We start from the raw sequence: 24946 nt of genomic DNA on the forward strand, positions 1-24946 counted from the left end.
AGACTCCCTTCTTATTGCAACAGTTGGTATGTTTCAACCCAGGAAATACAAGGGAGGCACCTGTCTACAGTGAGGGGTTGGAAAAAAGGTTGCAGTTCAGAGACAGGCTTATCTCCTCTCCAATCGTTTGAACTGGTTCTTGGCCAACATTTTTTTTTTCACACTGTATACAGTATAGTTATAGTGGATATATGTATGCTGTTGGAAGTAATCATTATGCCACATAAATCACAATTTCTGTACCTAGGTTTTCTATACGAGTATAATCTGGAACATAGGTACGTGTGTGTGTGTATATATATATTATATGGTTGGGAGGTACTGTGGTGTACGTCATTAGCCAAACCAGTATCCTCTAAGAATGTTATTTTTCTTTCCTTTCCTGGCTGCTAGCTTAAGCCTCTATTACTAGACAGGTGGCAGCTAATAGGGGCAATTCATTACCTTGTTATATGTCAGAAAAGGTAAAAGACCAAGTGTAAAGCAAAGCTTGCCAGAGATTATATGTATGTGATTTGTTTGTAGTAAACATTGTGCCACATTAACACATTTTGTACCTAGGTTTAATAAAATACAGCGTATACACTGGGACACACAAACTTTTTTCTCCAGAGTGGTTGACACCATGTTGCGAGCCAGAAAATCTCAGCCTGCATTTATTACAGAGTGTGGCATACCTACATTCAGTGGTGTGAATGAAGACTCTGTCACTCAATATTTTTTCATCTTTCTGCGTATCCTAGCCTTTCTCCAGTATGGCATGGATTCAGGTCTGCGACTTGGGTCCGTAAATGTCCAGGTGTCGGCTTATCTTTTTCCAACTAAAAATAGCTGATATTCCAGAAGTAAGAACCTTCCTTCAAGGGGTCCTAATAATATAGCCCCCTTATGTTACACCTTCGGCTTCCTGGGACCTAAATTTGGTTCTGACCATGCTTGAGAGGTCTCCCTGTGAACCAATGGGTTTAACGGAGTTTAGATTCCTTACATGGAAGGTGGTATTTCTCCTCGCCATTTCCTCTGCGGGGCAGGTGTCGGAGCTTGGGTCTTTTCTTGCCGGTCTCCCTATCTCATTTTCCCCAAGTACAAGGCTGTGTTTAGAACAGTTCCGTCTTTTCCGACAAAGGTGGTTTCAAGTTTTCACCTGCACCAGGCGATTGTGATCTCAGTCGTCCAGGAGGCAACTGCCTCCGCAGGCCCGAACTCCTCGACTTATTTGGATGTGGTTCGTGTCCTCCGCTTCTAGGTTAAATGGACATCGGCGGTTCGACGGACTGACTCTCTGTTCGTACTTTTTGAGGCTCATAAGTGGGGTTGGTAGGCTTCTAAGCAGACCATTGCTAGGTTTATTACGTCCACAATCAAGCAGGCCTATGTCAGTTCCGATCGGCCTGCACCTAGTCGTATTGCCGCCCAATTCCACCCGCTCAGTGGGGGGGGCTTCTTGGGCTGCGCATAACGGGGTCTCAGTGGATCAGCTCTGCCGGGCGGCCACCTGCTCCTCTGTCTATACCTTCACTAGGTTTGATCAATTTGATGTGTTTGCATCCCCGGACGCCAGTTTCGGCCGCACAGTGTTGCGGACCGGACTGTCATGGCGGTCCCTACCTTACGGGGCTGCTTTGGTACATCCCCATGGTAAACGGGGTCCCCCAGGTGATGGTAAGAGAAAAGAGGATTTTATACTCAAGTTTAATCCATTTCTCTGAGTCCATCTTGGGGACACTGTGTTACGTCTCTTCTGCTCTTCTGTGGTTATTCTTTTAGTTTTGGGGTTCCCTTCTTTTTGTTCTTTTGTATTACACACTGAAGTTCACATGGAGTTGCAGAGGTGATATAGCCTGTCGGCAGGAAAGTTAGCAGTGTCCCCCAGATGACTCAGAGAAATGGATTTAATATGAGTATAAAATCCTCTTTTTCACTTCTTTTTCCTAAAATTGTCTATTTGCTTTCGCTTGAATTTTTTTGGTTGAAAGGTCACATGGAAGGTTTTGTATTAAATAATTTTGTAACATGAAATCTGCCAAGTCTCAAAATTAAGTTTTTAGTTTTGGAGAATAGATGATTTATTACAAAATAGATTTGTTTTGTTGAAAATATTATATTGTGAGTTACCATATTATTTTTGACCAAAAGGATGTTATTAAAAATTGTTCGTGTTGCTGAAATTATTTTGTGACACATAATCAAATTTAGTAGTTTAATGATTTTATACTACAAAATTTTATCATAAATACTGTTTTCAAACAAAATGCTGTTTTCAAACAAAATGCGTTTTGTAGCCTTATGTATTTACACTTTTCTCTCAATCTGCCAGTAATTGCGCTTATTTTGAAGCATTATTTAATCTGGTAGCTCTGCACTACCTTTAACGATGTATTATTGCCAGATATAATATGCAGATATTTTATAGCAAATACAGTTTTGCTAAATAAAAGTCCAGAATTAGTTAGTATTTTATTGTAAGCAGTGCTAGGTGGCAGAATTTCAGGAGTGACAGTCTGTTTCGTGTTTCATCATCTTACCAACTGCCAGCAGAAAAATAAGCAATAATTATTTAAGATTACTATTGCGCATATTACTTTTATACAGAGTATTATGTGGGGGAGGAGGCTCATGCATTTCTATGGTGAGGGTGTTGGTGGTTTATGTATCAATACATCAATACCAATACTTAGTGTGTTTGTTTTACTTCTTTACTTATTTATTATTTTTATTTCACTTTTTGAAAGCTGACACAAATTAAGTACACATTATATATCTCTATAGTGCAAGTGGTTAAAACAGATACTGTGGCATTAACAGCATGCATGTTGAGTATTTGCCGTGTAGTCATGTATTATATATAATTCATATGTATCTGATTCTTAAATTGAAATTAAGTTTTATTATTGAAATACGTGAAGTAAGTACTATATCAATGATTTACTTTAAATTTACTTTATTTGGCACACATTAAATAATCAGTGCTATTCATCTGTGCTGCAATTATTGAAGGTGCATACCATAGGCTTATTTACAGATCAGCCATGTACAATCTGGCTGAAGTGAAAGGCTGCATGATTTCAAACCGTAGCGGAACTACAACGGGTGCAGGGCTGGAGGTTAGAGTATCCTCATTAGGCCCCTACCCAAGCTTTGCTATGGGACCCAGCTATGCACAGTTCCGCCTTTCATTTTAACTCTTACTATACAGGCATACATAGTGTTTACCAGATTAGCCATGTACATCCTGACCCACATGAAATACACAGGCTGCATGGTTGCGCTGTATAGTAGAAACTGCAGACATACTTGTGAACTAGTAATAGTACATCCTTGCAGCCTGTATTTCATACATGACATTTACAAGGAGATCTGTTAATTGCTATATATGTCTATAGTAACAGCTGAAGCTATGCATTTTGTACATTTCATGTGTGCCATGTTTGAAACACATCAAGAAAAAAATCATATTGTATAAGTATACGTTTATGACACTTAGTTCACGCACTGTCATACAACTTCCCAAATCTGTGTTTTTAATACACATAATAAAATAATGCAAGGAGACTTGGTATTATTTGTCTGCTGCTGTGATATCATTACTCTGCATATACTTTAGTGGAAAACGTAAAACGCTTGTTTAGCAGGATTTTTGTATGCATGTTTTGGCTGACGTGTATTATTAAGTAGTATTTATTTGCCTGATATTCATGCAAATTTTAAATATATCCCCCTGAAGGAATATATTATAGGAAATGCAGACTATCGTCGCTCACGGAAATCAATCACAATACCAGATTATTTTGCTTTGAACTTCCTCAGGGCTGTCATCTTCAGGTTCCTGTGGGACATCATGTTTATCTCAAGATCACCATTTCAGGTAAAACAAAATGCACTGTATATGTAAGTAAACATGAATTATTACATGCGTGGCAAGAAATTTTGTTATATATGAACTGTATATGATTTGTTTACCTGTGTTTTTATTACAATGCCAGGGATAAAATTTCACAAGGAGGAATGCTTACGATTAAATAGTATTCCCAAGGTCTTTAGGACACTGTCCTATCTTGGTTTACTAGTTATCATCACCATTTATTTATATAGTGCCACTGATTCCACAGCGCTGTACAGAGAACTCATTCACATCAGTCTCTGCCCCATTGGAGCTTATAATCTAAATTCCCTAACACACACACACACACACACGTCAATTTTGATAGCAGCCAATTAACCTACTAGTATGTTTTTGGAGTGTTATCAAGCCATTCCTTCAGTGTTCATTTCTCTGAATCCATCTCCTTTACATTTCCTCTATAATTTTGAGTACCATGAGCCTTAGTCATGGGTCCTCTGCTTTTCTCTATACCACAACTCTTGGGATACTAATGAGGTCCTTTTTACATTTCAGTATCATCAAAATGTATCTATCATACAAGTAAAAAAAACAAACAACTACCTACCTGATATATCTGTTGAGCACACATCAATAATGTTTACCCCTCAAACTCTCTTCCAAATACTATTTTTATATATACAATACTGTGCAAAAGTTTTAAGCAGGTGAGTAAAGAATGCTGCAAAGTGAGAATGCTTTCAAAAGTAGAAGTGTTATTAGTTTATTTTTATCAATTAACAAAATGAATGAAGAGAAGATAAATCTAAATCAAATCAATATTTGGTGTGACCACTCTTTGCCTTCAAAACAGCATCAATTCTTCTAGGTAGAAACATTTCCAAAATGCACATATATACACAACACAAGACACTGCAGAAACTTTAATTCATGCCCTCATAATTTCCCTGTCACACACCTGGGCCAGGAAGTGGTGAATTGTCAGTGTCAACTATGATTAATGCTGACAGAACAGAAGCTTGGAGAAAACAGACCCCCTGGTATTCATCAGGGAACTCGTTAAGGAAGTCTGAGCTTAGCTGCATTGAGTGCACAGGTTGCAGCTCTCAGATCTGGCTCTTGCTGGATGATAAAGAAGGCATGGGGCTTAATCAAATACAAGTTTAGTGGTCAAACTAGCCAAGGTCAGTTGCGCAGGAGAGCACAAGAGAATACCAGAACTTTGGAGCAAGAATGGAGCCTCATACCCTTGCAGTGAAGTGTTCTCAGGAAGAGAATTAAAGAGTGAGAGAAAGATGCATGCTCACCTATACACTGGAAAGAAGCACCGGATGGATACATTAGGAAACAGTTTATGCTCACCCTATTGGTGGGGGGTGGGGGGCATTAATTTCAGGAATCTTGACCCAGGTGTGTTCTTCATGTTTCTTACCCCTTCCAATCAAGGGGTAATACTCGAGAATCCAGGATCTATTGGATCTCATACTCCACTTGTCCCTGTATGGTGATGGATGAGAAGTGGAGGAAGAAAAGCGGTTAATGATTAGCTGTTTCAACAAAGAAACATGAAATACATTTGGAATGCATATGGATGAAGAAAGTTCTACCCCAATGATTCTACAGAAATTAAATACTTCTAGATTCTTGAATGGTCTTATGAAACGGGGCGTAAACTTAATACAAGGAACCCAGAAGCTGAAACTCAGGGTTGAAAGCCACACCTTAGCACTAGGAACCAACTTGGGAACAACATGTATCCTCTTATCGGAAGTGGCTTTGTAGCATAGAGATGTTTTGGCTTGAGACCAGATAATAGAAAATTCCCGGAGGACTTAACTGCAGGAACTTCGGAAGATGAAACCGCGACAAACTTGGGAGATGAGGATAAAAATGTGTAAAAAAAAGTAAAATAAAGAAAGGTAACATTGAGATGTATTCATTAAGTTGATTGTTGTGTTCAAAGTCTGCCCAGGTTAATAGATCAGACCAGAAATGTACATCCTTAAAACATTTTGTCACGAAATCTGGAGCATTTAGTGAGTCCTGTATACCTGCAGATGACAGATGCTCGAACTGGGGCGTGGAGTCTAGCAGTATGTGTTTTTCACCATGACCCTAGGAGAGGGCATGGGCTTAGATACATCTATTACTGCAGGTCGCGGTTCCCAGAAAGAGTGATGCAGGAATATAGGTGGAACCAGAAATGGAAGGAATATGACAATAACAGGTAAAGTTCACTGAAGACAATAACGATGAGGAAGTTAGTTGATACGTTGAGAAGAGCAATCCAATGGAAACAGTATCGATGAAGAAGCAGTAGATCCGTTCAGACGGTAACTCAGAGCAACAACAGCAGAACCACTGATACAGCAACAGTTCAATAGAAACAAATGTGATGAAGAACAAGCTGATCCGTTTAGATGGTAACTCAGAGCAACAGCAGATGAATTACTGATACAACGACAGTTCAATCGAAGCAAATGTGATGAAGAACAAGCTGATTCGTTTAGATGGTAACTCAGAGCAACAGCAGATGAGTTACTGGTACAGCAGCAGTTCAATAGACACAAATATGTTGAAGAACTAGTTGATCCCTTTAAGTGGTAACTCAGGACTACGGTAGAAGAATAGCTGATATGGCAACGGTTCAGTAGAAACGGAAATAATAACAGAATTAGCTGATCCGTTTAAATGATAACTCAAACAACCACAGTTGGATTGCAGCAATAGTTGAGTAGAAACAGCAATAATGAAAGGCTTGGTTGATCCATTTAAGTGGTAACACAGGTGACAGCAATTGAGTACTGATACAGCCACAGTTCAGTAGAAACAGCAATAATGAAGACCTAGCTGATCCGTTTAGCTGGTAGTTCAATGCAGCAGGTGAAGGAGGTTCCTAGGGAAGTTAGGAGTTGCAATAGTAAAACGGAGAAGTCCAATGACTGAAGCTGTAGATGAGACACTGAATGCAGCAGTGGAGACCTGATAAGGCGAGAGTTCCAATGAAGGCACCAAAGATAAAACACAGCAGATCTTGAAGCAATGATGCACAGCAACCACGGGTAAGTCACACGAGGAGAGCCCAATCCTGACAAGAGTAAGTAACTTGAAGAACAGGATCCAGAGAGCAGAAACTGGGATGTTTAAATAGCACTCCAAAAACACCAGGAGCGCGTGGGAGGTTATAGAGAGAACAATGATTGACACATGCACAGAATGGAGTCAGATGAAGACTGAGACTAAAACACTGGACCTAAGATACTGTGGTCAACGTTTATGAGACAGAAGTAACAACGCCGGTACTCGTCCACGGGGCCGGTGTGTGACACATTTATACTTCTTGGTAAATCTTCTCTGTTTGCCCATTGGATTATGTGTGGTAAGCTGTGAAAAAAAAAAAAAACTTTAATGTTTATGTGCTTATTAAACACTTGCCAGAATTTGGCTTCAAATTTGACCCCTCGGTCAGAAACCCTATGAAAGGGGCAGCCATGTAGACGGAAGATCTCCTTGATTAATAAATAAACCAATATCGAAGAAGGTAGGGCTTTGAGGGGAATGAAAAAAGTAGCTAGGGAGAAGTGATCCACAAGTTCCCAAAATTATATTGTACCCTTTGGACGGGGGGAGGGGGGGGGGTGTCCATTGTGGAGTCTATTAAATGATGGGTCCAGGGTCATAAGGGTGTATTCTTCTTTTCACTATGTATTGGGCAGCATGTTTACAGCTTGTGTGGTGTCTTAAGTATCTTTTCTGTTTAGTGACCAAAGGTTGGAGGAAGGTGGCTGTATTTTCAGACAAGTTAGACATGTTAGATCCTATGCCTCATATGATCGGGCTTCTTAAAGGGTTGGTGAGGCTGTTATGTATCTTGGGTAGGAATAAAACACAGGTAACCTGGGTTTTTTTTGAGTAAAGGTACACATATTCTTTCTTATTTTGGATGCCAGCTTTGTGTCTTCCCTCCACAATTGATAGAAGTTCTATGTTGCACCTTAAGGTAGGGTCTTCTTTCAGGCGTTCATAGTTGTCCTTGTCACCTAAAAGTTGAGGCTTCTTTTAGATAGTCTCTTTTGTCCATAATTACTATTGCTTCCCCTTTATCCGCTGGTTTGTTTGTTCCCCCCCCCCCCCCCCCCTAAAGTCTTAGGGCTTCTTTTTCTTTTTTTTGTTAAAGTTAGGTCTCTTTTTTGTTTTTGGAATTAAATACTCCAAATCTTCCTCCACCAGCCTTTGGTATGTTTCCATAAATGGGCCCTTAAGGTGACTTGGTTAGAAGGAAGATTTTTGGTTTAACGTCTGTGTGTATGTATTCTCTTGGTTTTGGTTAGTTACTGTTGTCTCTTGCACTATTTAGAATAAATTAAAAATAAATTTTCTTAGTGGGAGTTTCCTCACAAACTTATGCAGGTCGATAGACGTGTGTTGAAATTATAGACCTTTGTTCAAATCGCTCATCTTTTGTGAGGTCAGCATGTTTTTGCTTAAATTAAAATTACCATCTGCTTTTACCTCCTTGTTTTTGGTCTTGTTCCTGGATGTCCTACAGTCTGATATTCCCATCGGAGTCTATAGATGCTGGGAAGAGGACATACAACCTGACTCATCAAAAATTTTATGGAATGCATATAAAAAGGCAGGGCAGTTCAGGAGAGGATCATTCCATTCCCACAAGGGTGAGGTCCAAGTTAGGGCTTGTTTAGACGATAGAGATATCACAAATTCCTCAGTCTCTTTCTCATAGCAGAAGTAATTCAAAATGAATGGCACACTGATTTAGAAAACATCTACATGCCTTATGATCACTGTCATACTTTGTTCATTCCTAGCTCTGCATTCCTAATTCACCAGACACAACAGCTGGAAACTGATCATGCGGGGTGTAGAACCTGTCCAACTAGAATATGCTGGAAAGTATCCATATGATGGGAGAGGCCCTGCAAACATTGGTTCTGATGATCCCGAATCAACTCATGTTTCTTTACCCTTTGCACTAGATGCTGCAGCAGATCCTAGGGAGACAGAGAACCAGTGGAATTCAAGGCTAGAATACACAATCCTACACTTGGGTCAGAAAGTGGTGGATTCTTATTGTCAACCAAGACTATTACTGGTCGAATAGAGGTGTGGAGTCTAACATGCCCCTTGCTATTCACCAGGGATTTCCACAAATAAGTTTGAGCTTAACTGCAGGGTCGCAGTCCTCACATCTTCATCTTGGTGTGAGAGGCTGGCTCTAGCAGGCTAGTTGGTTAAGTATTTATTTAAAGACAAGAGGGAAAGATGACCAAATGGGGCACTCATAAATGGATATAAACACATATATTGTAATTATATTATATGTTGAATGTAATAAAATCAATCTTTATTCGTAACTGATTAAAAACAATTATCTAGTAGCGAAATATTTAAAACATGATGATTGAGACATAAATTGATATGAACATAAATTCTGTTAAGATAGACAAAAATTAATTGTCTAGCCGCGAGGCTACTCATGTATCTTAGGACTTATTTAAATAAATTCTATAATAGATCCACCTTAATTTGATATTGCAAACTCCTGACCTAGAAATTAATGCTTTGTATTGCTTCTGTTGTTGCACCTTTATGATATATTCTCATAAGTAGAATCCAGCATTAGATGATATAGATTCCTATTAGCCCTTAAGCACCTTTCTAGGTAATAATAATTTCAACAAGCTCCTAATAATCTGCTCGTGGATTTATAAGGTTAAATATCCTATAATAAGGACCCTATTAACTTGCAACATATGAGGATGATCGCTGATCATATCCTAACTCCCCTCCTTTATGTGATGCCAATTGAGAGACATCAGAGGAGTTAATAGGAATAGCCTAGAGCTATATAGTAATTGACCCTCAAGATTAAACTGTCTATATATATATTGATCATGTAGGAAAAGTCATATATAGCTATCTATTCCACCGCTTAGCTTCTAATGCTGAACGCTATAAAATCAATTCTATCTAATGCTGCAGAAGCATACACTAAATTAAATGGTTTAGGAGTTTGTACGAGTAGCGAGCGCGGCGTCCGCCGACGCGCGTTTTGCTATTAGCTTTGACAAGGCAAGCCGATATTACGGCTGAGTGGAGTATATAAAGGAGAGAGCCCTCCCCTCCAATGACGTGATACTTGGCAACATTGTAGCAACCATAAGGTTGCAATGGATGGACTCCGGAAAATAATTATTGAAGTCTACTCCCCTTTGATGACAACTTCCTTAGTAACGCTATAGCAACCATCAGGTTGCTGATTGCAGATCTTTTTAGCGATATCATTTCATTGTTTAGGGAATAAAGAAGGAGGAAACATTAGGCTGCCAATCCTCTCGTATTTGATAACAGTTAAAGTGGAATGCACTGTACATATAATAAGATCTCCTCCGTGATTAGATAAATAAACTTAAATAATTCAATAATACACCTGGGGGTATATAACCCTGATGGAGCGGGATATATCAAAATCCATATCAGAGGCTTTATGTAGGTAAGTAGAGAGCATATATTTAATATTATAGGTCTCAGCTGACCCACACTATAATATATGAGCTCACTGGAGATCTACATTAATCATATAGTAAGTAATTGAGCTCAAGGTTAATGTTGTAATGATCCATGGACTAAAATTCTTAATAGTTCCTCTACTTTCCATTATTCTCAAGGCTTAAACATTTGAAAATTATAAGTGTTAATAATAACTCCTTGGAATTTCTATCCAACTCTAGTGTGTGGGGACATATCTTCTCCACACATAAATTGACCCAAGAAAACATAAGTGACACCACTTATATTGTGAAGTGTGAGATAAACTTATTCAAAGGCTAATATTGATCAGACTAATTTGATAAACTTGTGCATAAAAGACATCTCACATCGTACACGTAAGTAACATATTGGAATTTGGTATTGTGATGGGGTCAGATCCAAACTGACCCTTACAAATTGAATGTCAAATCCTGTATCCAAAAGTTGTGTTAAAGTGATAAGACGATCCTGAACTGGACCGAGGTTAAACTATATTAATGGTGGTGAACATTACATAGATAAACAAAAGTGAAAAGAAAAAAAGTGAAAAAGATGCTGTAGAAGGATGTCTAAGGATAATACCATTTAGACATAAGTGTTGTTTTATAAGGGTTATTCAAGGTCTCTTTTATTCTAAAAAGATGGATTTAAAGAAATACTCAGTCCAAAAATACGGAGTAATTACTGTGATCGTTCAGACCATATGGTACCATGCTGCCCATAAGAAAAATTAGTTTGGTCTCTTCACGTAGTAACTCGCCATTAATATCCCCTCCCCTCAGACCTAAATTTACCTGTTTCATCGCGAAGGCTGTTAGGACCTTCGGGTCACTACGGTGATATTTAAAAAAATGTTTTGCCACTACTGTTATCTGTTTCAAATTGGCTTTATCATTGGCAGCCCTCCTGATATTACCTAAGTGTTCCAAGACACGTTTTTTAAAGGGTCTGCTCATCATGCCTATGTATATCAAGTTACACGGACATGACAGGCAGTAAATGACATTGATCGAGTTGCAATTGAGATATTTGGCAATTTTCCATATCTTGCCAAATTTGTCCCTGTACTCCTTAGTCTGATGCATGTTGGGACAGGCTTTACATGAGCCGCACTTGAAGAAGCCTTTGGGAATATTACCTGGACTTTTTTTCTTCTGAGTCAGAAAGCTATGTACTGATTGATCTCTCAAGTTCTTGGATCGTCTCCAGGTAATGGAAACTCTATCCTCTAATGACTCTCTCAGATCTTTATCCAGCTTTAAAACATGCCAATGTCTTTGTAATATCCGTGTGATGGTTCTCCATTCCGAACAGAAAGTTCCTATTACTCTTAATTTGATGTTCCTGCTATCTATTGATCCTTTCTTGATTTTCTGATGTATCAAAGCATCTCTTGTATATTTAGACACACAACTTTCAGCAGCTTTTATAGTGTTAGCGTTATACCCCCTTTTTCTTAATCTGCATTTTAATTCCGAGGATCTCTGTTTGAAAATCTGCTCATCTGAGCAATTCCTTTTTGTTCTTAATAATTCTGCTTTCAGTATTCCTGAAATCACCGATGGAAAATGGGAGCTATACGCATGTAATAGACTGTTCATGGCCGTTTCTTTCCTGAACATGTCAGTATGTAATCTGCCATCTTCAGTTATGGATATAGTTAGATCCAAAAAATTGATGGATACATTCTGAATATCTGCTGTTAATTTCAGATTTAAATCATTCTTATTCAGTAAATCGGTAAATTCATGGAATAGTTCAATACTCCCATCCCATAAAATGATCACGTCATCTAAATACCTTAGCCATAATAATATATGGTCAGAGTATTTTTCATTCTGCTGTTGGAAAACTACTTCCTTCTCCCACCAGCCTAGATATAAATTGGCATAGGTGGGAGCACAAGCAGTTCCCATCGCAGTCCCCCTGATTTGTAGATAGAATTTTTCTTCAAATACAAAGTAATTCTTTGTTAATACAAATCTTAAAAGTGTAATCACAAATGTTATAAGGTCAGTATTTTTCTCCATCCCCAGAAAATAATCTACAGCATGTAATCCATTTTCATGTGCTATATTCGTATACAGTGATTCTATATCATATGACGCCAATTTAGTAGTTGCGTTGACACTAATATTGTCTAGTTTAGATAAAACATCTTTAGTGTCTCTGATATAGGAATCTAGGCTGATGACATGTTTCCGCAGATGATAATCAATAAATCTGCTGGCCTTTTCTGTCAGGCTGCCATTTCCCGATACTATCGGTCTACCCGGGGGTAACCGTTCGTTCTTATGAATTTTTGGCAACATATACAGTGTAGCAATTCTGGGGTTGGTGACCTTAAGAAATTCGTAATCTGACTTGGAGATTACATTACTCTGATGAGCATGATCAATGATGTTATTGTAACCAATAAGAAAATTTGCAGTTGGATTGAATAGAATTCGTTTATAGCAATCCTTATTGTTCAATTGCCGATAAACCTCATCTAAATACAGTGATTTTGGCCACAATACTACATTGCCCCCTTTGTCCGAGGGCTTGATTACAACGTCTTCCCATTGGGACATCTCTCTCAGTGCCTTCGTTTCATCTTTATTTAAATTTCCATCACGTGATTTAAACTGTTTAGTTACCAAGAGAAGTTTGTCCAAATCCTTGGAGACTAATTCTCTGAAAATTTCTACTTGTGGGCAGACCGAGGAATCAGGAAAAAAAGTGGATCTAGGTTTAATATTGGGTAACCTCCCACACTCGGGTACCTCAGTGGGGGTTGTAATCTCTCTATCTTCCACATTGGATTGATACAGTTCTTCTAAAATCAATAGAGCCTGTTTGTCTGCTTCTGTATCCAGAAAAGTACGGTTTACATTTGGTATTGCTGTAACAACCTGATTGAGAGTGGTATCTTCCCTTTGTTTAATTTTGAAAAACTTATTAGGCAATAACTTCCTAGAGAATAATACTAGATCTTTTTCCTATGCAAATCTGTTTCGATATTGAGTAGGGGAGAAGGAGAGACCTTTACTTAATATTGTCACCTGCGTGGGGGTAAGGGTTCTATTGGATAGGTTAATAACCCTAAGGGAGTCTTCTAATATCTGGTTCGTCTGAAGTTTCTCCTCATAACTTGTTGGCTCCCCTGTTCCTCCATCTCCTTTCGTTTTCTGTCCCTTAAACTTCTTTCCCCCCCCCCTCCGAATTTTGTGGAACTTTCTTGTCCTCCTCTGTCTCTGTGTCTGGCACCTAATTCTAAAAAATTTAGGTCTGAGGGGAGGGGATATTAATGGTGAGTTACTACGTGAAGAGACCAAACTAATTAGTCTGATCAATATTAGCCTTTGAATAAGTTTATCTCACACTTCACAATATAAGTGGTGTCACTTATGTTTTCTTGGGTCAATTTATGTGTGGAGAAGATATGTCCCCACACACTAGAGTTGGATAGAAATTCCAAGGAGTTATTATTTACACTTATAATTTTCAAATGTTTAAGCCTTGAGAATAATGGAAAGTAGAGGAACTATTAAGAATTTTAGTCCATGGATCATTACAACATTAACCTTGAGCTCAATTACTTACTATATGATTAATGTAGATCTCCAGTGAGCTCACATATTATTGTGTGGGTCAGCTGAGACCTATAATATTAAATATATGCTCTCTACTTACCTGCTTAAAGCCTCTGATATGGATTTTGATATATCCCGCTCCATCAGGGTTATATACCCCCAGGTGTATTATTGAATTATTTAAGTTTATTTATCTAATCACGGAGGAGATCTTATTATATGTACAGTGCATTCCACTTTAACTGTTATCAAGGATTTGGACAAACTTCTCTTGGTAACTAAACAGTTTAAATCACGTGATGGAAATTTAAATAAAGATGAAACGAAGGCACTGAGAGAGATGTCCCAATGGGAAGACGTTGTAATCAAGCCCTCGGACAAAGGGGGCAATGTAGTATTGTGGCCAAAATCACTGTATTTAGATGAGGTTTATCGGCAATTGAACAATAAGGATTGCTATAAACGAATTCTATTCAATCCAACTGCAAATTTTCTTATTGGTTACAATAACATCATTGATCATGCTCATCAGAGTAATGTAATCTCCAAGTCAGATTACGAATTTCTTAAGGTCACCAACCCCAGAATTGCTACACTGTATATGTTGCCAAAAATTCATAAGAACGAACGGTTACCCCCGGGTAGACCGATAGTATCGGGAAATGGCAGCCTGACAGAAAAGGCCAGCAGATTTATTGATTATCATCTGCGGAAACATGTCATCAGCCTAGATTCCTATATCAGAGACACTAAAGATGTTTTATCTAAACTAGACAATATTAGTGTCAACGCAACTACTAAATTGGCGTCATATGATATAGAATCACTGTATACGAATATAGCACATGAAAATGGATTACATGCTGTAGATTATTTTCTGGGGATGGAGAAAAATACTGACCTTATAACATTTGTGATTACACTTTTAAGATTTGTATTAACAAAGAATTACTTTGTATTTGAAGAAAAATTCTATCTACAAATCAGGGGGACTGCGATGGGAACTGCTTGTGCTCCCACCTATGCCAATTTATATCTAGGCTGGTGGGAGAAGGAAGTAGTTTTCCAACAGCAGAATGAAAAATACTCTGACCATATATTATTATGGCTAAGGTATATAGATGACGTGATCATTTTATGGGATGGGAGTATTGAACTATTCCATGAATTTACCGATTTACTGAATAAGAATGATTTAAATCTGAAATTAACAGCAGATATTCAGAATGTATCCATCAATTTTTTGGATCTAACTATATCCATAACTGAAGATGGCAGATTACATACTGACATGTTCAGGAAAGAAACGGCCATGAACAGTCTATTACATGCGTATAGCTCCCATTTTCCATCGGTGATTTCAGGAATACCGAAAGCAGAATTATTAAGAACAAAAAGGAATTGCTCAGATGAGCAGATTTTCAAACAGAGATCCTCGGAATTAAAATGCAGATTAAGAAAAAGGGGGTATAACGCTAACACTATAAAAGCTGCTGAAAGTTGTGTGTCTAAATATACAAGAGATGCTTTGATACATCAGAAAATCAAGAAAGGATCAATAGATAGCAGGAACATCAAATTAAGAGTAATAGGAACTTTCTGTTCGGAATGGAGAACCATCACACGGATATTACAAAGACATTGGCATGTTTTAAAGCTGGATAAAGATCTGAGAGAGTCATTAGAGGATAGAGTTTCCATTACCTGGAGACGATCCAAGAACTTGAGAGATCAATCAGTACATAGCTTTCTGACTCAGAAGAAAAAAAGTCCAGGTAATATTCCCAAAGGCTTCTTCAAGTGCGGCTCATGTAAAGCCTGTCCCAACATGCATCAGACTAAGGAGTACAGGGACAAATTTGGCAAGATATGGAAAATTGCCAAATATCTCAATTGCAACTCGATCAATGTCATTTACTGCCTGTCATGTCCGTGTAACTTGATATACATAGGCATGATGAGCAGACCCTTTAAAAAACGTGTCTTGGAACACTTAGGTAATATCAGGAGGGCTGCCAATGATAAAGCCAATTTGAAACAGATAACAGTAGTGGCAAAACATTTTTTTAAATATCACCGTAGTGACCCGAAGGTCCTAACAGCCTTCGCGATGAAACAGGTAAATTTAGGTCTGAGGGGAGGGGATATTAATGGCGAGTTACTACGTGAAGAGACCAAACTAATTTTTCTTATGGGCAGCATGGTACCATATGGTCTGAACGATCACAGTAATTACTCCGTATTTTTGGACTGAGTATTTCTTTAAATCCATCTTTTTAGAATAAAAGAGACCTTGAATAACCCTTATAAAACAACACTTATGTCTAAATGGTATTATCCTTAGACATCCTTCTACAGCATCTTTTTCACTTTTTTTCTTTTCACTTTTGTTTATCTATGTAATGTTCACCACCATTAATATAGTTTAACCTCGGTCCAGTTCAGGATCGTCTTATCACTTTAACACAACTTTTGGATACAGGATTTGACATTCAATTTATAAGGGTCAGTTTGGATCTGACCCCATCACAATACCAAATTCCAATATGTTACTCACGTGTACGATGTGAGATGTCTTTTATGCACAAGTTTATCAAATTAGTCTGATCAATATTAGCCTTTGAATAAGTTTATCTCACACTTCACAATATAAGTGGTGTCACTTATGTTTTCTTGGGTCAATTTATACCTAAGTGTGGAGAAGATATGTCCCCACACACTAGAGTTGGATAGAAATTCCGAGGAGTTATTATTAACACTTATATTTTTCAAATGTTTAAGCCTTGAGAATAATGGAAAGTAGAGGAACTATTAAGAATTTTAGTCCATGGATCATTACAACATTAACCTTGAGCTCAATTACTTACTATATGATTAATGTAGATCTCCAGTGAGCTCACATATTATAGTGTGGGTCAGCTGAGACCTATAATATTAAATATATGCTCTCTACTTACCTGCTTAAAGCCTCTGATATGGATTTTGATATATCCCGCTCCATCAGGGTTATATACCCCCAGGTGTATTATTGAATTATTTAAGTTTATTTATCTAATCATGGAGGAGATCTTATTATATGTACAGTGCATTCCACTTTAACTGTTATCAAATACGAGAGGATTGGCAGCCTAATGTTTCCTCCTTCTTTATTCCCTAAACAATGAAATGATATCGCTAAAAAGATCTGCAATTAGCAACCTGATGGTTGCTATAGCGTTACTAAGGAAGTTGTCATCAAAGGGGAGTAGACTTCAATAATTATTTTCCGGAGTACATCCATTGCAACCTTATGGTTGCTACAACGTTGCCAAGTATCATGTCATTGGAGGGGAGAACTCTCTCCTTTATATACTCCACTCAGCCGTAATATCGGCTTGCCTTGTCAAAGCTAATAGCGAAATGCGCGTCGGTGGACGCCGCGCTCGCTAGTCGTACAAACTCCTAAACCATTTAATTTAGTGTATGCTTCTGCAGCATTAGATAGAATTTATTTTATAGCGTTCAGCATTAGAAGCTAAGCGGTGGAATAGATAGCTATATATGACCTTTCCTACATGATCAATATATATAGACAGTTTAATCTTGAGGGTCAATTACTATATAGCTCTAGGCTATTCTTATTAACTCCTCTGATGTCTCTCAATTGGCATCACATAAAGAAGGGGAGTTAGGATATGATCAGCGATCATCCTCCTATGTTGCAAGTTAATAGGGTCCTTATTATAGGATATTTAACCTTATAAATCCACGAGCAGATTATTAGGAGCTTGTTGAAATTATTATTACCTAGAAAGGTGCTTAAGGGCTAATAGGAATCTATATCATCTAATGCTGGATTCTACTTATGAGAATATATCATAAAGGTGCAACAACAGAAGCAATACAAAGCATTAATTTCTAGGTCAGGAGTTTGCAATATCAAATTAAGGTGGATCTATTATAGAATTTATTTAAATAAGTCCTAAGATACATGAGTAGCCTCGCGGCTAGACAATTAATTTTTGTCTATCTTAACAGAATTTATGTTCATATCAATTTATGTCTCAATCATCATGTTTTAAATATTTCGCTACTATATAATTGTTTTTAATCAGTTACGAATAAAGATTGATTTTATTACATTCAACATATAATATAATTACAATATATGTGTTTATATCCATTTATGAGTGCCCCATTTGGTCATCTTTCCCTCTTGTCTTTAAATAAAGGTTACCCAACATTATGACCGGGTGCACCCCTCCTTGCTAGCTATTCATACCACATCAATGATGAAAGAGGTATTCACATAATTAGAGGAGGTTTAATGGTTCACCTGGTGCAGTCAATTCTTCTTATTAGTTGGTAAAGTAAGCTTTGGGCTTAGTCAAATCTCAGGTCAAGCTAGCCGAGGTTGGTAACACAGGAGAGAAAAAGAGAATACCAGAACGCTGGTGCAAAAGATGGAGGCTTATACTCAGGCACTGAAAAGTGTTCATAGTGCTCTTTAAATACAAACGCCTGGTTTGAATTTTTGTACGTCAATGTCATCCATGGTTACCTGACCACAACTTCAGGAGGAGGATAAAGGAGTGAGAGAGACACACGCCGATGCACCTATACATAGGAACAGGAAATAATATTTATAGTATTAGCATAATCTGTAATTATCATGCTGTAGTGTGGATATGTAATATCTATCCATTAATTACAATGAATAAACAGGTATAGTTTATAAAATCAAGCATTCCTATTAAATGGGAGTTTAGTATCAAGTGCATGGATTTATACAGGTTGACTTATTTTATTCATAATATATTGAATAGAACGTGCTTCTTACAACTAGATTCTGAAATGATTTCCGTCTCAGTTTGTCCTTTTATTGTAAAGTAGATAACTGTGGTGTTTTTTTCATTACCTTTTATAAATCACGTTTTGTTTTTATTCCTTAGTCCATGGTTAAAAATGCTTATTATTGTAACAGCTACATTTGAAAGGTTATTTTTACAATATTTTTTCTTACTAAAATTGTCAATGTAGTCTGTTAACCAATTCAGCCATGCTGTTACTGTATTTGTATGCACACTGTGTAAGTTTTTCAGTGACAAATGTAAGTGAAAATTGCCTATTTTAAAAGCAATTGAATAATTATAGTTGCATTCAAAATTAAATAATTGTTTAATTTTACTGCAAAAGTAAATGGAGTTCAAGTTCCAAGCATCTAGTCATTTATAGATCTAAGAAACAAAAAACAGTGCAGAGATTTTGGGGTATATTTACTAAATTGCGGGTTTGAAAAAGTGGAGATGTTGCCTATTGCACTGCCTAGTGCAGTCTACAAAATGACAGCTAGAATCTGATTGGTTGCTATAGGCAACATCTCCACTTTTTTAAACCAGCAGTTTAGTAAATATCCCCTTTGTGTTATAGATGAATGAGTACCTTACATTTTAGAAGGCAATATATGACTGGGGTCATGGATTTAATTTCAACCAGGGTGCTATCTGAGTTAGTTCATTTATTGTATTTATGAACAGTTCTTTATATAGCACCTACATATTTTGCAGTGTTTTGCAGAGATTATTTAATCATTCACATCACTCCCTGCCTCAATGGAGCTTACATTCTATGTTCCCTACCACATGTCTACACAGACACTAGGGTTAATTTTGTCAGAAGCCAATTAACCTACCACTATGTCTTTAGAGTGTTGGCGTAAAACCTACACAAACAGAGGTAGAACACACAAACTAAACATTTATGGCCCGGTTGGAGTCAAACTCATGACCCCAGAGCTGTAAGGCAGTAATGCTAATCATTGTACCACAGTGCTGAAAGTACACCAAGTTTGTATATTCTCCCTTTTTTTGCATGAGTTTCTCCAGGTGCTCTGGTTTCTTCCCACAGTGCAAAAATATACTGGTAGATCAATTGGCTTCTGACAAAAAAAAGGGACCCTACTGTGTTTTTATTTGGAAACTTAGACTGTGCGCTGCAATGAGTCAGAAACTGATGTGAATGATTCAATATTTTTTGGAAAGCACAGTGCAATATGGTTAATTGATATGAATAAACAATAATAAATAGTTAAATGTGTATATCACTGAAATATCATCCATTCAAAATTTAACTCTAATTCCAGATAATTTTATTGTTTAATATAATAATAATATGTAGCTAGTGTATTTATATGTTTCAGGTATAGAAGTAGTGAAGCCATATACACCAGTATCACAGGCCTTAATTACTGATCTCCTGAAGTCATCGCAAGACAATGAACAATATCTCTATATGATGATTAAAATCTACCCAAATGGAAGTTTTACTCCAAAGATTGATACATTAGCAATAGGTAAGATAAAATACAGTATGTCTTGCATGGTCATGTTGTCTTTTACACAATCGCTGTTCCCATGTGCTTTACTGGATAAATAAATGTCTGACACAAACAAAAGCATAAACTTGTAAACAAAGTAATTTATTACCAGCCTCTAAAGAATATCCGTGTCATGGCTTAGGAATTCTGGTTGGTTCAGACATGCGCTCGCCTTGTAAACATTGGACAGCACTTGTGTAGTTAGAAGTATTGATGGAACTGTTTGTAACGATACTCTGCCTATAGAACATGTATGTATTACTTATAAAGACTGAATTAATTAATCTGTCTTCAAGTGGTCATGTTACCTACAGATTAAATAGATGTATGAAGACATATATTAATTTTAACTTTTTCATTATATTACACATTTACCTTTGTTACAGAATAAATTACATATATTGTTATATGTAGTGTTAAGCTGGGTACACACTACAGAAATTTTGACCAACTTTTTATGCCGTGCGATTTTACATGCGCCCGATGGTCCGATCGCACGGTCCATGGACTGCATACACACTAGCCTTGTTTAGGACGATAAAGGGAAGAGCGGACGTCCCTTTAGCGACTTTTTACAGCCATGTTGTCGTGAGCAATGACTGTAATTTCATACTCACTGTTGTGGATCAGTCGGAAGTTTATACACACTACACAGCGGAAACAAGATTGGAACGAAAATATTAAACGTTACGACCAACCAAATGAGGCGATAAAAGTCCATTTGGGCAGACTTTCGACCATCGTGTCACTGTACACACTGACCCGACTTTTGAACGAGCAGTCGTATGTCTGCTGATTTAGCCAATTATTGGATGAAAACTGTGTAGTGTGTACCCAGCTTTAGTCTTTTACTCAGTGTCTAATAAATTCTATCAGTATAAACATGGGGGCAATAACACTCCCAGATAATACAAACAAGTGTTTCCACACAGAACTAGAAAGTACAAGATTCAAAGCTTGCACAAAAGAGTTATGTTTTAATATATGCAAACACCATTTTTGTTTGTTATATGTAAACGGATAAATTACTATAGCCATTGTATCTTAGATACCAGCAAATATGCTTAGCCATAATTTATTTTTGAAATCAGTGGAGGGTGGCAAGTCCTGGTATAAGGTGCATGCACTAGTAAGTGGCCCAAAATTTACATCACCTACATATTCGTTGTTATGGAAAGGTATAGCAACCCATGTAGCAACCCATGAAAAGCCAACACCTGGATCCTCTTGCAGAGAGAAGTGGAGGAGGGGAGGATTTTACATTTCTACAGAACAGACCTCGATCAGAGTGGTGTTCCAAAGCTGCTCTGCTCACTACATGATGTGCCATGTGACTGTGATTGTAATGATAGTCAGAATTATAAATCAATAATACCAGCATGAAGAAACAATATCAAGGAAGAGGCTGGCACCATCTCGATGATGTGTTCGCCAGACACATTAATATTCACCAGGCACCTTATGCTCATTGTTACTATGTGACTATAAACTGCACAATTCCCCATGCTGCTCTGCTATATTGAGGTCTTAGAGCAAAATTCAGACCTCACACATGATTTTCCAAACTAGTTTGAATTAGAATTGCTTTGGTAATAAAGTTGGGTCGTGAAGTTTATTTCACATAAAGGTTTGTTTGACACCTTCTTCTTCCTTTATAGGTTACACATGTGCAATGCATAACTACTCTGCTTTTTACGTACCATCTCAACCCCATCTCCTTGTGTGTAGCTTCCAACTAGTCTTTCCTCCTTTTATTCAGAGCAGATAGGGCTTTCTTTTGATAGCATATCTTATTTCTTTATTTTGTGCACATTGTTTTCTGGAAAATGGGAAAAATAAGGTAATTATGTGTAGTTTACCCCAACATATTCATGCAACCCAGGAACAAATGTCTTTCCTAATGGTATGTCAAAACTGCTTTGCATGTACACACTAGTTCATAGGGTAATTTTGAGTGTTAAAATAAAGTTAGAAGGCTAGCACTATTGTCATGGGTTTTATGTGTTCTCTGTAACATGCACACATTTTTGCATGAGTGTATTACATTTAAAGAGGTTTCCTCTCTAAAATATTTTGTTTTCACTTCCAACTCCATGTCAGCATATACTAAGGGGATGAATCCTCCCTTCTAGCTGAGACAGAAGGTATACCAGGCATATATATATATATATATATATATATATATATATATATATATATATATATATATATATATATACGACCACTTTCCCTTCGGCTATCTTTCTTTTCTGTCCTTGTAGGCGTAGTGCAGTTTTCTCTTATTCCTGCGACAGGAAGAAGTGTGAGTGAGTCCATGTGGAGCAAGGAAAAAGAAACAAATTTCGCTTTCTACAAGGCAGTGAATGAGCACTTAGAAAAGCGACAATCAAATACAACCAGGCTCAGTTGTTTGTATACTTTTCCCTCCTGATGACATTATGTTCTGAAATATACCTCTTAATGTTGATGCATCTGTTGCAAGACTTTCCAGAAAAAAAAAACAGAATTCCCCTACAGGATGCAATTTTTTTGAGAGATAATATGGGCAGGAAGATCAAAAGCATTTCAAAGAAGCTCCATGTCACCACAGATGCAGCATGAAAGATGGCGGTACCGATGGTGTCAATGTCCAGGGCTTTGCAAATTTTGAGTAGCGACCATGACCAGGGCGTTGTCAAAAGAAGTGACGTTTTGAAGACAGTCCAGAAAATAGAGGGCAATTGAGTTTACATTTGCAGCATCAATGTATTGTGGTACCTCATACAACTTTGTGGCTTCATTCATGGATAGCAAACACTTACTCCATAAATACAAAATAAATATGTATCACTACACTTTGAAGGGAAGTATCGTTTTGGAGAAAAACTAAATTATATGGAGCAAAGATGGTTTTGTTTGCTAAAGGGCAGGCCCTGCTGCTGGACATGCACAGGCCAACTTTTGAGGGTTGGAAGTAGATCTAGACCACATAAATATTTCAGAGAGGCCAAGCAACACAGGCTGGAAATTAGCCATAACAGACTGTTTCACACAGATGTCAAGGCATGCATTTCAGCTGCAAAGAGACATAGACAGATGTTCCTCCCAATGATGCCCAAGGGGTGTTCATTCTACTGGTGACACATTGGTAGGAGGCAGAATCAAAGGATTTTCAGAGGAACAGACCTCAACGACATTGGACTCATGGGTCTTGACATGAGACGTTCAACAAAGTTCACCAGCACCAAGAGTACCACAGGAAAGTATAGCCATGTTGAACAATCTGCAGGTGTTGTTAAACCAGATGGCGTGACCAGGGCAGGTGTTCATCAAAGAAACACAGGATTCATTGTAGAAAGATTCATAGCAAATTTTAAACAATTTTGGACTTACCTCAACAAATATATAAAAACCTGGAAGTTAAAGATGGTTCCCTTCAGTCTACCTAAACGCAGTAGAGCTGGTGGATTTTTTCCACAGAAGTCAACCTCAAGGAATGATTCTCAGGTTCCTGATCTTCAACCAACATTTCTAATTTAGGAGCTTTCCCATTGGGTTTTCAGCAGCACCAAAAATATTTGCAAGGGTCATTCTGGTGGTTATTGCAAAGTAAAGGAGAGAGAGGATATTGCTTTGGCCTATGTTAACAATATTTTGATAATGGAAAGATCTAGAGAAGAAGTATCCAAAACAACAGCTTGGGTCATGCAAGTTCTGCAACAGCACAATTGGAATTGGATTGTCATGAATTTTTTTTTATTATTATTTATAACCATCACCTAGACTGAAATATTTAGGTAAATACAAAGAAGACTATTTATTGTACACCTGAAGAATTATTACATTTAATCCTTCAGGACACCTGACAGTATATATGGACATTGGATATTATTACTTTCAACCTCTTACTTGACCCTTATTGATCTAGAGCAGAGCCTAACCTCTCTTTAGAAGAGCAGCAGTGTTGCCGCTATGGGTCTCTTTCTAGCCACTCACACCTAGACCGTTTTAGCGGAACGAACTTGACACAGCAGTCAAAAGTCTACAAGGAGACACTCATCATTTGCTTACCTGCAGCCTCAGAGAAACGGAGAAGAGTCTGAGACACCCGTAGCACCCCCCCATCCGCTATTGAGAAGTAAAGATGATTCCATTCAGGTGACTCCACGGAGAAGTCACAGACTGTCACCACATCCATCTGCGTTTTGCGGTACAAGATCCCCTACTGTGTTATAACGCAATCAATCTGAACTTCACCCCGACCCTAGAGTGTGTTCATCAGTTCATTGATCATATTAAGGAATAATTTATATCTGACTTCTTCTTTACCTATATAATGTGTGTTAATACACTTCTGTTATTTATTTATGAACTGTGCATATAGCACCATCTCTATTAACTTTTTTATTTATATTTATCTCTTTATTATCATTATTTTTATTTTTTTTGAGCTTTTGTGTTGTTTTTTTTTGCCTTCCTACTACAATTGTGCATATGTGAAGCTTAATCTTCTTCTGCATGCAGTTTACCTACTTGGTAGTGCATTTTTTCACAGTTCTGGCCAGAACATATCTATGCATAATTTTTTTTTTTTAAGTCCAGTATTTTTATTGAAATTTTTTAAGATATAAACATATCAAACAA

General features: G+C 37.5%; 1 protein-coding gene across 4 annotated transcripts in view; it reads left to right on the forward strand.

The window, feature by feature from the left end:
• Positions 1-24946, forward strand: part of CYB5R4 (cytochrome b5 reductase 4) — a 205057-nt gene that overhangs the window by 160846 nt on the left and 19265 nt on the right. For 2 of the 4 annotated variants that reach the window (XM_075202708.1, XM_075202710.1), the window contains 2 exons: positions 3725-3865; positions 20147-20299. The exons of 1 other annotated variant lie outside the window; for it this stretch is intronic. In XM_075202708.1, the coding sequence (XP_075058809.1) occupies positions 3725-3865; positions 20147-20299 (294 nt within the window). The remainder of the gene's footprint in view (positions 1-3724; positions 3866-20146; positions 20300-24946) is intronic. One more of the 4 variants, XM_075202709.1, reaches the window with a different exon arrangement.

Source organism: Mixophyes fleayi, chromosome 3, assembly GCF_038048845.1.
Source record: "Mixophyes fleayi isolate aMixFle1 chromosome 3, aMixFle1.hap1, whole genome shotgun sequence".
Classification (NCBI taxonomy): domain Eukaryota; kingdom Metazoa; phylum Chordata; class Amphibia; order Anura; family Limnodynastidae; genus Mixophyes; species Mixophyes fleayi.